Source organism: Salvia miltiorrhiza, chromosome 8 (genome assembly GCF_028751815.1).
Source record: "Salvia miltiorrhiza cultivar Shanhuang (shh) chromosome 8, IMPLAD_Smil_shh, whole genome shotgun sequence".
In the NCBI taxonomy this organism is placed as follows: domain Eukaryota; kingdom Viridiplantae; phylum Streptophyta; class Magnoliopsida; order Lamiales; family Lamiaceae; genus Salvia; species Salvia miltiorrhiza.
In genome coordinates, this window is record NC_080394.1 from 37230706 (window position 1) to 37245647 (window position 14942).

At 31.9% G+C, this 14942-nt stretch overlaps 2 protein-coding genes across 4 annotated transcripts; one reads left to right on the forward strand and one right to left on the reverse strand.

The window, feature by feature from the left end:
* Window positions 1-320: 320 nt before the first annotated feature.
* LOC130996588 (uncharacterized) lies at window positions 321-1588 on the reverse strand. The gene is made up of 3 exons (XM_057921882.1): window positions 1486-1588; window positions 1321-1417; window positions 321-1070 (listed from the first exon to the last, which is right to left on the reverse strand). The coding sequence occupies exon 3, from the start codon at window positions 1004-1006 to the stop codon at window positions 521-523; it is 486 nt and encodes a 161-aa protein (XP_057777865.1). The 5' UTR covers window positions 1007-1070; window positions 1321-1417; window positions 1486-1588; the 3' UTR covers window positions 321-520.
* Window positions 1589-5656: 4068 nt separating this feature from the next.
* Window positions 5657-6956, forward strand: LOC130996589 (protein LITTLE ZIPPER 3). 3 transcript variants are annotated; one of them, XM_057921883.1, is made up of 2 exons: window positions 5657-5878; window positions 6497-6956. In XM_057921883.1, the coding sequence occupies exons 1-2, from the start codon at window positions 5657-5659 to the stop codon at window positions 6728-6730; spliced, it is 456 nt and encodes a 151-aa protein (XP_057777866.1). In that variant the 3' UTR covers window positions 6731-6956. The 3 variants fall into 3 exon arrangements, with proteins under 3 accessions (XP_057777866.1, XP_057777868.1, XP_057777869.1); XM_057921885.1 differs by lacking the exon at window positions 5657-5878 and adding an exon at window positions 5978-6150; XM_057921886.1 differs by lacking the exon at window positions 5657-5878 and adding an exon at window positions 6027-6163.
* The last annotated feature ends 7986 nt before the right edge of the window (window positions 6957-14942 follow it).

Sequence of the window (14942 nt, forward strand, 5' to 3'; positions counted from 1 at the left end):
GAAGTATGTGAGTTGTGTAAGGTAAAAGAAAAATTGTTGCTTGTGTGGATGGAAGAAATAGCAGCCGTTCCCTGCTATTTAATGGAGTCGCTGCATGGTGGAGATGATGGGATTCAAGATGAAGAGGCAGCTCCCACCCCACTCCCATAAATCGTGTGTTCTGTTGCTAACCACAAAAGAAATGGTCAAGGGCACAAATAAGCTCTACATTGGGCCACAATAAAGGTCCAAAGTTAAATAAAATAAATGGGCTGTGTTCTATTCCTACAACATAAGAGTATCATAGTAGGATGAGAAAAGTACAGATTTGAGCAGAATGATTATCATAACAAGAAACAAAAGCAGAAATATGATACCAATTTCAAAACATAAATAATTACAGGATTCATCATCAATCTTAATTTCCGAATCCTCAAACTACACAAATGTTGACACCAAACATACAACTACACCCATGTACAAATTACTGAGACATGCGCACCCCCGGCCTCCGACTCATCTAGCTTGGTTTTCGTAGTCTTCAGAAATGTTGAACAAGAATTGTGGTAGAGAAGCTATATATCCTAGGGTGATTAAGCAGCAGCTCTCCAACCGAGTCTTTCCTTGACATGGACGACGCCTGGTTGGGGCCAGAGACATCTTCAGGTTCCTCGTTATGGACGTCACCAACTCCAGCTCTCTTTTCCGTAGAGAGAAAGCCATCACTACTCGATTCATCTCCTCCCTTTTGCAACAATGACAGATTAAGGTTGTTGTCCCTTTTAAGCTGCACGCTGGAACCTGCTGGGGCATCATTATGAAGGAGGCAACAAAGAGAATCGACCCTGAACATGAGAGATTTCTCATCCGAGGCTGGCAAGTGTTGGGTTTCACTAAACAAGCACCGTTTTATGTCATCCAAGATTTGAAGACTCTTCCATTCCTCACTCGAGATAGTAGGATTGTCAGACGTACCCTGTTCTAATATCCTATTCTCGAGATGGCTCACTAGGTCGCTCATCGACATAGACGAGTTGAGACCAGGAGCCTTGATCTGATCCCAATTGCTGAATTTCTTCAGTTGATCAATTCTGCTATTTTTGATATCCTCGACTGTCAGTGTTCCCATAGCTGTGTAAATATATAGGTTGTGCAAGATTAAATTCTTGTATCTAATTCAACTTCGTCTCTTTGGAATAACATTTACAACTAACAATAGAAAATTAACAACCTTTAAATATCACATAAATAATCACAAAAGAATATGTTCTCCTGAGTTACGAACGAGCCAGAAATATTTAGAATCTCTCACCGTTATCATCAACAAGTAACATTACTAACCTCTGTTCGTCGAATCTATCAATGGAATGACCAATTCGATCGTCGAAGGCAGACTTGCTTGATCGGCGATTCCAGATACTGATCGAGGGTTCGTCGACTAGCGTAGAATCACAAATAATAAATATACTACGATTATCAGTATTGAAATTGAAAATAAACCGATACCTATAATGAAATCCCATTGATATGAATTAAGATTTGGTATGGATTTGGAAGGGGAGTGATTGTAGGGATTATATGAATCTTGCTGAATTGTGTTTAACAGTGTTTTTACTTGATTGACCTTTTAGAACGAAATATATCTTAATTCGAGCTAAAAAATTATTTCAGTAATTATACTAACTTTAAATCTCGTCCCTTAATCAATTATGATCTAACGAACAAGGGTCCGTCTCCTTTCTCTATCTAGGGGGCTGTTTTTGTTGAAGCCAACCCTATATATATATATATATATATATATATATATATATAGGGGTGCGCTTCAATGAGACCCTTACTTTTCGTGAGACACTGAGATCTTTATTTTTGAATAAATATAACATATATACTGATAAACAATGCAGTATATACTGATGAATAACGAAATTTAAAATATTTCGCTTCCTCCAGGATTCGAACCCTGAGAAAAAAATTCGTCATCTAGGTACAATATCAGTCATAGGATTGATAAAATAAACGTCCGAGATCGTGTCTAAGATCTTACTAAAAATAGAGGGTCTCATAGGAGCACTCCCATATATATATATATATAGGGGCGCGCTCCAGTGAGACCCCCTATTTTTCGTGTAACATGAGTACAATGAATAAGATATATAATACTAATGAACAAAACGTATATCTAATGAACAAGATGTATATACTGATGAAAAATAAAATTTAAAAAATTCGTAATGAATAAGACATATATACTGATGAACAGGCCGTATATACTGATGAACAATGCAGTATATACTGATGAATAACAAAATTTAAAATATTCTGCTCCCTCCAAGATTCGAACCCTGCGAAAAAAAAAATCACCCTCCAGATACAATATCAGCCATAGGATTGATAAAATAAACGCACCAGATCGTGTCCTAGATTTCACTAAAATTAGGGGGTCTCATTGGAGCGGCCCCCTATATATATATATATATATATATATATATATATATATAGGAAGGGCTACCGTGAAAACACTTCTTAAAATAAAAATAAAAATGTTTTTCAATGTACGAATTTTATGTAGAATACGTATGAATTCATCCATCAAGGTTACGAATTGTGAAAAATAAATTTTTGCTACCTTTGAGATTCGAACTCAGGACCACGAATTTATCCAACAGGATTACAAATCAACCGTAGATCTTGATGATCTAATGGCTGAAAATTGGTTATATATTATATTTTAATAAGTGCTTTTATTTTAGCCCTCTCATATATATATATATATATATATATGGAGAGGTTCAAGAAAGAACCATAAATAAAAAAAGAACGGAGAACTATTTTCAACCATTCGATTATCAAGATCTACGGTTGATGTATCAACTTGTTGGATGGATGCAGATCCTGGGTTCGAATCCTGAAGGAAGCAATTTTTTTTTTTTTTTTAGTTCATTAATTTTAACAGCGAATGCATTAATTTTTACAGTGAATGCATTAGATTTGATGGTTCTCACAAATAATGTAGTTCTCTCTAGAACCACACACATATATATATGAACCATTTTCAGTCCTTAGATAATCAAGATCTACGGTTGATTCATCACCTTATTGGATGAATTCATGGTTCCGAGTTCGAATCTCATAGGTAGCGAAAAATTTATTGTTCATAATTCATACAGTTACACAACAAATTCATACGTGTTCTACATAGAATTCATACATTTTAGGTAAAACGTGTATGAATTCGTTGTGTAAATGTATAAACTGCGAAAATTAATTTTTTGCTATTTATGGGATTCGAACCTAGGATCATGAATTCATCTAAAAAGATGATAAATTAACTGTAGATTTTGATGATCTAAAGATTGAAAATAGTTCATATTTTATATTTTAAAATATATTTTTATTTTAGTCCACTCTTATATATATATATATTGATGTAACACGATTATAGTATTATAAATTCACAAAACAATATCTCCAAACAAAAACCCCATATCTCATATTGACCTAAAGCTGTCAATTAGTGAAAATAATTACTCAAATCTAAAATGAGTCATGCTACAAAATCAGTCTAGGTTCTAGAATTTTGAATTTGGAAACAGCCAGCTGTACTTAAGTATTTATCGTTAAACGACTCTACTTTAAGTAATACTTCCCTAAATCTTATAGTGAATACTGGCTTTACCAAACCGTCATCAATTTTTTTGATAAGCAATGCCATACCTTAATTTATAGTATTATTTTACTTTTTAAATGATAAATCTTTCATCATAAATATAGCTATTTGCGCTTAATCTCAACCCTCAACCGTAAAGTAATTGCTTGTTTGGTTGTTTCGTAAGAGGACGTTTACTCTACATGATTGATAAAATAAATAATTGAGTATTTTTATTTTTAGAGAGTGTTTACCTTGAAGGATTAATCTTGATAGATAAAAATACTAAAGCTAATTAATCCCTTATTTACTTTGTTGATTGAAAATTTGAAATATTCCAAAGCTCTTAATTATTTTTATCATTTAAACTTGTTTTGTTTGATTTTCTTATCCTATTAAAAGGATGAGATTGAAATAATCCTACTATTGAAGATAAAAATATTCAATCATCCATTTTATCAATCATGAAAAGTAAACGTCACCTTAAGAATAGAATTACTCCAATCTCACTCTTTCGATGAGATAAAAATCAAGCAAAACTAGCTTAAATGATAAAAACAATCAAGGACCTTGGGATATCCCAAAGTTTCAATTCAATAAAGTAAACAAGGGATTAGTCTTACTATTTTTATCTATCAAAACTAATCCTTCAAAGTAAACGCTAAGAATCAAACAATATTAGTTTGAATGATAAAAATAATCAAGGGCCTTGGAATATCTTAAAGTTTCAATTCAACAAAGTAAACAAGAAATTACCCTTACTATTTTTATCTATTAGGGGCGTGTTTGGTTTTGGGTAAGGGATTAGTCAGTATAGTTAGTAAACTAGATTATTAGCATGGATAAATATGTGTTACTAATATTGGTTGGTTGTTTGCTATTATGGTTAATTAATCATGATTTTCGTTTGGTATCCATATTTCTAGGTTAGATAAGTTTAAAAATGGACACAATTGCAAGGCCGTATTAATTATCCTGTGTAATCCGAGGGGGGGGGGTATTAATTATCCTACGTAATCCGAATTTTTAGCTCAAGGCCTTCACATATTGCAGGGCCGTCCGCATAAGTGTTATAGAATACCAAACTCTTTAGTACTCTGTATTAACTTAACTAATATGCTGTAAAATTCAAAATCAAACACGCCCTAAGGGTGCATTTACTTTGATGGATCAATTTATCCATAAAAAAGAATGGCTAATAAAAATTTATACCTTTAAATATCTCTTTCCTTTTCCCATATTTTACACAAAACAGAAGTTTATTAATTTTTCTTCCTTATTTTCACTTAATGGATGAATAATATTATCCCTCCATAGGAATAATATTGTCCATCTTTAAAGTGAAAATAAGGAAGGAAAAATATTTTTGCGTCAAATATTGGAAACATTTAAAGTCATAAATTTTTGTTATCCATCATTTTCCATAGATAAATTTATCCAATACTCCTTATTAATGATATCACTGCATATTATAACAGTAAAAGTAAGATATTGTATCATTAGATACCATAAATATGAAAGTTAGATAGTAAAATACACAGGATTAATCAAAGTTGTATACTCCATGAGAAGCTGTTTCCTACAACAATCTCTATAGAAACAAAAATAAAAGTTGTGTGTAATTATTTAGGAGAAGAAGAGAAGAGATTATAAACTGATAGCATTAAAGATAAAATAGAGTAAAGGGGAGGTGATGATAGCAGGAAATTAATGAAGGGGGTGGAAAAAGAAAAAGGAAATGAAAGAAAAGAGAATGGGGATTGGGAGAGTGTGGTTGTGATGATGGGCTACGTCGGTTCGGACCAATCCATACCATCATTGCGAATCTTTGGGAGGGGCGAGCCCCCCCTCAGCATCATACCCAAAATGCCCTCGTCGAAATCCCGAGACTGCCCTCCTCCTCTCATCATTCACATGACGCCATCACCCCTGGCCCCAAAAGAGAGCTAATCATCATAATCATGGAAAAATGGTAACAACAACATTAAAAATCCTTTCCTTGCCCACACAACCCTTCCCTCCCACACATGCATGATTATTGTGGCAGTGTGTTTCCCTTCTGTCTTTCTCCCTCTCACTCTCTCTCTACGTGAATTTTCCCTCTCTTTTTACTTTTCTCCACTATATATATTCAGCCGCTGTGCCTCTCATTTGTCACACTTCTACAAAACTTCCTTTCTTTCTTTTTACTGCCATTTCAAGAAGAAAAAGGCTCTTCTCGTCCAACAACTCTTCTTCCTCTCCTTCCAAAAGGTGATCTTTTTAGAAAAGCTACAATAAGAGAGGCCCACCCCCTCTCTCTCTCTCTCTCTCTCTCTCTCTTAATATATATATTATCTCTGTCGTTATACTTATATATATATATTCTTTCACCAAGGAAGTTAGGCAAAAGGCTTGTACATGGCTGCGTTTTTCTAGTAAACCTTATGAAGTTTGGTTTGTTATCCTTGTTTCCCACCAACAAACCAAAATCTCAACTACTCTGCATGCTGCAACACACACACACACACATAGATGAACAGAGAGTGAGTAACACCAGTATGCTCTCTGTTTTTTCTTACATTTTCTCATCAAACGTTTTTCCACTCTCTCTGATCTTCACAGTTTGTGCTCAAAACCATGGCTTTTACCCTTTTGTGGCACATTAATGCCATCTTTGTCCTTATAAATACTTTATTCTTGTCTTAGCGGCATTCGACAAAAGCAAGAATCCATTTTTAATTGAGTGCATATTTGGACTACCTTATATTCTTACACCCTTTTGTCTAATTTCACTAACACGACAAAAAAAATATAAAAATTATCGTAATAATCATATTATATTTGCTTTGGCAATGATGATTGTCTGACTCGTGCACTCAATTTCTACAGAAAATGGAAAAGCTGAACTCGAAATTGTACTTGGAGAACTGCTACATCATGCAGGAGAATGAGAGGCTGAGGAAGAAGGCTGAGCTTCTCAACCAGGAGAATCAGGCTCTCCTCACTGAGCTCAAGCAGCGCCTCGCCGCGGCCGCCGCCGTCGGAGCTCCCATCCCTGATCTCAATATGTCCACCTCCGCCGCCGCCACCACCTCTAAGGCCCCCAAGAAAAACAAGAAATGAGATTGGAGGCGGAGGCCCACCAATAATATGTTTTGCTCATCATTAGCGTCCTTCAAGAATTATAGTTTAAAGGAGAATTGGTAGTCCAAATGCTTTGTCTCAATTAAGTCTCTGTCGTCAGTAGATAAAAAAAATATCGTGTCGATTAAGTGTCCTTTTATCGCGTCTTGTTGTTTATCAATCTATAAATCAAAATTTAGTAATGGAATAAACATATATCTTAATATTTCTGGGATCCAACTGCCATTCGCATGATCAATTAATTTATTTCTTATTTTGTCACAATGCGAGGAACAAATGATTCATGCAAACTCATAACAGTAACTACTATATCCGAGTTACTATGCTCGTAATTCATTTGGTATAAACTGGTTGTCTTGATATATTAAAGTAATTTATGTGTTATATAAGATTAACAGCTGTTGGAGAAACAGGGGAGTATTTTACGAATATTTTTAGGACGTTTAGTTACAGTATTTTGGCGTTACGAGTTTGAATGTAACGAATAGTTTTAACTTTTAAGATTGAGTTAGTAGCAGTAGTGTGATTTAGGATGAAATTGTGAATGATCCAAGTTCATGAGATTGTATTTATTGCATAACTTTTGTAGTTTTCTCCATTAGATTAAAAAAAAATTAGACTGTGTAATTATTTATTGTAGTTTTCTGTAATCCAATAATTATGGTCTTTGCTCTGTTTCTGCTTAGAATGTCTGAACAAATAGAGTTTCTTAACAGTAGTGTAAAGGCTCATACTCCCTCCGTCCCAATATTGTTGGCCACATTTTGTTTCGGCACGGGAATTAAGGAGTTGTAGATTAGTATTTTAAGTGTGTGGGTAATATAGTATAAAAGTAATAAAGTAGGAGAGAGAAGGTGATAAAGTATGAGAGAGAAGGTAATAAAATAATAAAGTAGGAGAGAGAATGTGATAAAGTAGGAGAGAGAATGTAATAAAGTGATAAAGTGAGAGAGATAATGTGATAAAATAAGAGATTAAATGTGATAAATATTTCCATTTTAGGAAAGTGGCCAACAATAGTGGGACAAACTAAAAAGGAAATGTGGCCAACAATATTGGGACGGAGGGAGTAATTGCATTTCTTAACACTGTTTTTACGTATGCTCTTTGTTTTACTTTTATGTATCTGAAATTTTATGAATGAATTAACTAATTCAATAAATTACACTCTTTATGGCTTATTTCAATTTATTGTTCACAATCATACATCTTAATTATGTAAAAGAAAAAAAAATGATGTAATAGAACAATCGCGATAACATCTAAATTTCCTTCTCAGTCGTGCACTCTGTTTGTTGAGTTTACCATTTACTTTCACTTTTAGAATAACAATTACATATATGGATTTATTACTTGAAAGCTAAATCAAATGGAGTACTTTTTTCGTTCTATTAAAATAATCAACTTTTTTATTTTTAATACGTATATAATTTATATGCAAATGTTTTATTTTTTTCTTTATTTATTGCTTCATTTGTTTTTACAAATATTAAATAGTTTTATTTTAGTAAAAAAAACATTCATATTCTTCAAAAAAAAATGAAGTTAGGATATCTCAAAAAAAATTACGGGGACTAATTTTGTGAAATGAAATTAATATAATAATAAATAAATTTATGTCGATAAATGAATCAAGCTATGTATATTTTGATTCAAAAAAATTCATTCTAATTTTTTTTAAGGATTACAAGACATATTTATTATACAATCAAATAAGATACTCGCTTGTAGGCGGGACCTCTGCACCATCCTATTTTTTTTTTTTTTTTTCAGAATTACAAGAAATATCTATTACATAATCAAATAAGATACTCGCTTGCAAGTGGGACCTTTACACTTACACCATCCTAACTTTTTTTTTTTAGGATTACAAAAGATATTCATATAATCAAATACTAAGATACTCGCTCACAGGCGGAACCTCTACACCACACAAATGTGTATTTATTATATAATCAAATAAGATACTCATTCGCAGGTGGGACCTCCACATCATATAAAATGATCTACACACACAAAAATGTATTTATTATATAATTAAATAAGATACCCGTGTTAATAAAGTGTGTAGAAATGCGGACAGAGTTAATAAAGTGTGTTAATAAAGTGTGTTAATAAAGATACTTTGGTACGTTTTCTTACTTCGGGAAAGAAAAAAAGATTACAAAGCTATTGTCTGCTATTTGGGTTTGTTGCGTTTGGATTCTTTGGAAGAAAAGGAATGAGAAACGGTTTGAACGTATGGAATGGGAGTCAAAGAACATCGTCACGGAGATCAAAATTAGAACGTGGTGTTGGAATAAGATCTTCGGGATAGTTGGAAAGGAGATGGATCTTTCTTGCTGGTGCTCTAATGAGCTGATCAAAACGATTTTGTAAGATCTTTTTGGGTACCTCTTCTAATGAAATGAATTTTTTCTCGATCAAAAAAAAAAAAAAAAATGCGGACAGAGTAACGATGTGAATGTAGGAACCGAGGCAAGAGTTGGACTCTTTCTCCGTAAGACAAAATTGCCCCGCACAGTACACACGGTTCGATGGCAAATGTCCCCAAGATACAACGGTTTGAATGAATACGAGACCTTGTACTAGGAACTCGAATTTCCGGCGAACTACAGAATACTCGGGACTTGAGTATGAACTAGAAGACAGAATGAACGAATTAATTATCTGAATTAATTGTTGGTGTGTTTAATCTCATTCTGCAGGGCTGTATTTATAGGAGTAGGAAGGGTGCGATGAAGAGGTGTCTGCAGAGGGGTGTCTGTTCGAACCAAGCAGTGGTCCGAACCATCACACTGGTTCGGTCAAGGGGTGCGAGCCAACCACCCCACCTCCTGATCCATCCGCTGCCACGTCAGCAACCCCATCCACCCAGATTCCTTATCCGCCACGCGGTGCCACGTCACCGAGCCACATGATCCACGTCACTGCCACGTCACACGAGCCACCGTTTCAGTTGTCAAAACTAAAGGCTCCTCAAAGCTAAGTGCAAAGTGCGCCTACAAAGCGCCCATTGCGACAAGTGCGACGTGCACGTGCTCGGCCTCGGCCTCGGACTCGAAAGGTGCTTCGCACCTTCCTCGTAGGAATTGAGTTTTAGCCTTAAAAGGCTAAGTCAAAACTCACTTGGGTGCACCATAAGGTCCACCATAGAGGAGCACACTTGATTGTTCCTTTATGGTGGAGAGCACTTTATAAATAGCTTTCAACTTCTTTATTTTTCCAATGTGGGATGACACTCCACATTTCCATCTTCAATGGCTATCTTTGGGCATTAATTACTCATTCAATTCTTAATAGATTTGAACAAGTAGATATACCAAATTAATCTACTCAAAATGTAGATTCCAAATATACCATTTAATTCCATTAATTACAAAGTAATTATGGACTAATAAAGCCATTTATTCCAACAACCCGCTCGCAGGCGGGACCTCTACACCATATAAAGATAGGAAAATTAATCGCACGTAGGTGGAATTTAACTCAAAATCTTTCATAAAGAATAGTCTTTGGGTTTCTCAACTTTGTCACTTAAGTTAAATTTTACTTACAAATTCCATCCTAACTTAGTGTGTCGTTGACATATCTAACTAAGATTAAGTTTAAGTAATATTCAACCCATTAGTTCGTGATATTAGTACAATATTTAATTTATAATTGAGTACAATCGATTTGTTTGTCTCGAATAATTAACATGACTCTTTATTTATCCTGATCATTGTAGAAGGTGTGTCACTAAGAATATATAAGGAAAATAATATTTTATTTAAATAGAAAGAAATGATGAATACTTAAATATAATTAGTATATATTTACAATGTTTATTTAGGTTAGAATGTGTTAATTTGGTAATTAAACTAAACTACTACGACCATCCGTGCTATGTACGGCGAAATTAAAATTAAATGATATTTTAAATAAATGAATATAAATATTAAATAGAAACAAAATATAAATAAATGTAAAATATAATTTAAACATAAAATATCAATTGCTCAATAAAATTCCAAATTTAAAAATATAATTTTCAATTATGTATAAAATATAATGATAATTATAGTTACTAAATTATTTTAAATTATTTGATAATGAAAATTAATATACACATTATTATTATAGATTATTCCACATAATAAATAAATAAATAAATATTTTTATAGACAAACATAAATAAAAAAGTTGTAAAATTTTAACGAAGGAAAAGAAAATAAATTATTTTAAAATTTTAATAACATATTTATTTTATATTCATTTTTTATGATTTTTATACTATATTAAAGATCTTGTTACAAACTTAAACTTAATATGCATATTGAATATGTCTTCATAAATTAAATTTGACGATATTTAGAAAAGAATTAAAATTATATATAAAAAAAAGATATAAAAAATTAGTGAAAAAATTGATGGGCGGAGATAATAAACTACTAGTTTATATATCACACTAGAGTTGTGCTAGAGACAATTTCGTAACAAGAATTCCTCAAATTAATGTTACGATCACGGATCACGTACATTCTCTCCCCGTATTACCTGTTAAATTCACAACTCACGAGCCTTAACAACCTCAAATTCTAAAAGCTTAATAAAAAAGTGAAGAAAAAAAAGAAAAAAGAGAAAATGAAAAAGAAGTGCCAATGCCCCTTAGTTTACTAGGTTCCACCGTATATCATTATTAATTTTATTATTTTATAATTATTTATTATAAAGGTGTGTGTTTTTTTATTAATAAATTTATCATGGAAAAATGAGGAATAACAAAAATTTCTCCCTTTAAGTATCTCATTTATTTTTCTTCATTTCCTACAAAACTGAATTTGACCATTTTTTTAAAAAAATTAAAATTACAAGAAGTATCTAAATATAATAAGCTAGAATTGCAAGAGGTATCTAAATATAATAAGCAATCTGCACGCATGCGGGACCTCTACACCACACAAAGGTCGAAAAATAATCTCACGCAGGCAGGACCACTACCCACACAAGGGTAGAAAACACTACCCACACAAAAATGAAAAACTACACCGCTCGCAGGCGAAATTAAACCAAAGACCTTTCACAGATGAGAGTCTTTGGGTGCTCCAGCTATGCCACTTGAGGTAGACCTCATTGGCAAATTTGACCATTTTTTATTCCTTATTTAAATCCAAGAAGGCATAATATTATCCCTTCATTTTTGGTGTGATAATATTATTTCTTCTTTAAGTGAAAAAGATGGATGGAAAATGATGAAATTCTCTGATAGAAAATGGAAGAAAAGAAAGATGAGATTTAAAGTGTGAATGTTGTCTTATCTCTTCTTTTCCTATGATAAATTTATTAATTAAAGAAAATACACCATAAAAATAAAATTAATACTCCATCTGTCCCACTAAAGATGACTTGTTCTAAAAATTGAAATAAAAAAACATTCACTCTCTTGTATTATTAATTCTAATAATTAATTTTAATTCAAAAATTATAAAACAAATATAAAAAATAAGGATCCGGACTGCCAAAAATGAGACAAGAGATCCTTTGTGGGAAAAAAAAAAAAAGCGCTAAATGACAGTCAAATTTACAACTATTTGAATGTTGAAGTCACACTGTACTTGTGACTTTCTGTTTGCGAATATTGATTTAATTCATACCATTTAATCCCCCAATCTTCAATAAAGCTTAATATTTGGCATGTTCTTTTGTATTATTTGATAAAACTTTTTGTTGGTGTCACGAGTCCAACGCATCTCCTACATAACGGTCACGTAGTTTGTGTAATTACAATCAATATTTGTAGTCACATTATCCACGACTCACCTGAGCTTAAGATCGAAATTCAGGAGAATCTACGCATGCTTTACTGTACAATATTTTAAACTAAATGCTACTCCCTAATTTAGTCTCGTGTTTTATTTTATTATTAAATTGCACCTGGTTGATGCATTCAATACATTTTAGACATTTTTTACTAAATTACAAATATAATAATAATAATAACAACATTTTCATAGATAATATAGTTCAAAACATTTACTAAAATTTTTTTGGGGGGCATTCAATACATTTTAGACATTTTTTTACTAAAATTCAAATATAATAATAATAATAACAACATTTTCATAGATAATATAGTTCAAAACATTTACTAAAATTTTTTTTGGGGGCATTCAATACATTTTAGACATTTTTTTACTAAAATTCAAATATAATAATAATAATAATAATAATAACAACATTTTCATAGATAATATAGTTCAAAACATTTACTAAATTTTTTTTTGGGGGCATTCAATACATTTTAGACATTTTTTTACTAAAATTCAAATATAATAATAATAATAACAACATTTTCATAGATAATATAGTTCAAAACATTTACTAAAATTTTTTTTGGGGGCATTCAATACATTTTAGACATTTTTTTACTAAAATTCAAATATAATAATAATAATAACAACATTTTCATAGATAATATAGTTCAAAACATTTACTAAAATTTTTTTTGGGGGCATTCAATACATTGTAGACATTTTTTACTAAAATACAAATATAATAATAATAATAATAACATTTTCATAGATAATATAGTTCAACATTTACTAAATTTTTTTGGGGGGCATTCAATACATTTTAGACATTTTTTTACTAAAATACAAATATAATAACAATAATAACAACATTTTTAGACATATAATAATTTTTTTTTTTTTTCAAAATTTGGGGGGGGGGGGGGGGGCTCTAGTCCCCCCTAGCCCCCTGGCTCCGCCCCTGCACGTGGATAACAATAATACTGTTTGGAACATTTAGCATGTGGATAGTATAGCACTGTCATGAACTGTTTGCACGTGGATAATAAAAATATCGTTTAGCACGTGGATAATAATAGTACGATTTTGAATGTTTAGCACGTGGATAACAATAATACTGTTTGGAACATTTAGCATGCAGATAGTATAGTACCATTATGAACTATTTGCACGTGGATAATAATGATATCGTTTAGCATATGGTTAATAATACTATAATGTTGAACGTTTAGCACGTCGATAACAATAATACTGTTTAGAACGTTTAGCATGCAGATAGTACAATAACGTTATGAACTATTTGCACGTGGATAACAATGATATCGTTTAGCACATGGATAACAATACTATAATTTTGAACATTTAGCACGTCGATAACAATAATACTGTTTAGAACGTTTAGCATGCAGATAGTACAGTACCGTTATGAACTATTTGCACGTGGATAATAATATTATAATTTTAAACGTTTAACACGTTGATAATAATAATACTGTTTAGAACGTTTAACACGTGGTCGCGAAATTGATGCAAACTAATAAAATTAAACACTAATTAAAATTCTCCTATTTGGTTTGATTATGTAATTATGAATTAAAATTAAAGCCTAATTAAAATTCTCCTATTTGGTTTGATTATGTAATTATGAACTATGTTGATTATACTCAATTATGGAATATAATCACCTTTAGCATTTAATTTGAATTTATTTTCTTTGTTAATAATTAATCATTAGAATTGAATATTTCATATATATATATGAAGTGGATCATGTAAATCCACTTCCTTATAATCGTATGCAGTAATTAGCGGTCTGCCACAAATGAGGCTACATGGCGCAATAGGAGCGCGCCACGTGGCAACAGCCTCCCAAGACCTTCAAAGGAAAAAATACGGAGGGGTAAAATTATCATTTCGAAAATTATAATATATATATATATATATATTATATTTTTTAAATTTTTTCTTCTTTTTTTTATATACCGAAAATTCATTTTTTTTCGCGGCCGTCATCAAAATTATGCATATAATTATAAGCCAATATACATAAACATAAACTCAAATATGCATATGACGCTAGATAGAAATATACATGAGAAAGTATCAGTATGTGACCCGTCAAGTGACCAACGGCGAGAGCTATCTGACGGTGTCGCATAGTACTATGCATATAGTTCAACACGAATATGCATAAAAAAACAGAAATATGCATAAAGTTACACACAAATATGCATAGCATTATTCAATAGTGAAAGACACCAGAGAGTTTGCATACTGATATTTTCCCATGCATATTTCTATCCAATGTCATGCATATTTGTGTTTACCTTTATGCATATTGGTGTTCAATTATATGCATAATTTTGACGATGGCCGCGAAATAAAATGGATTTTCGGTA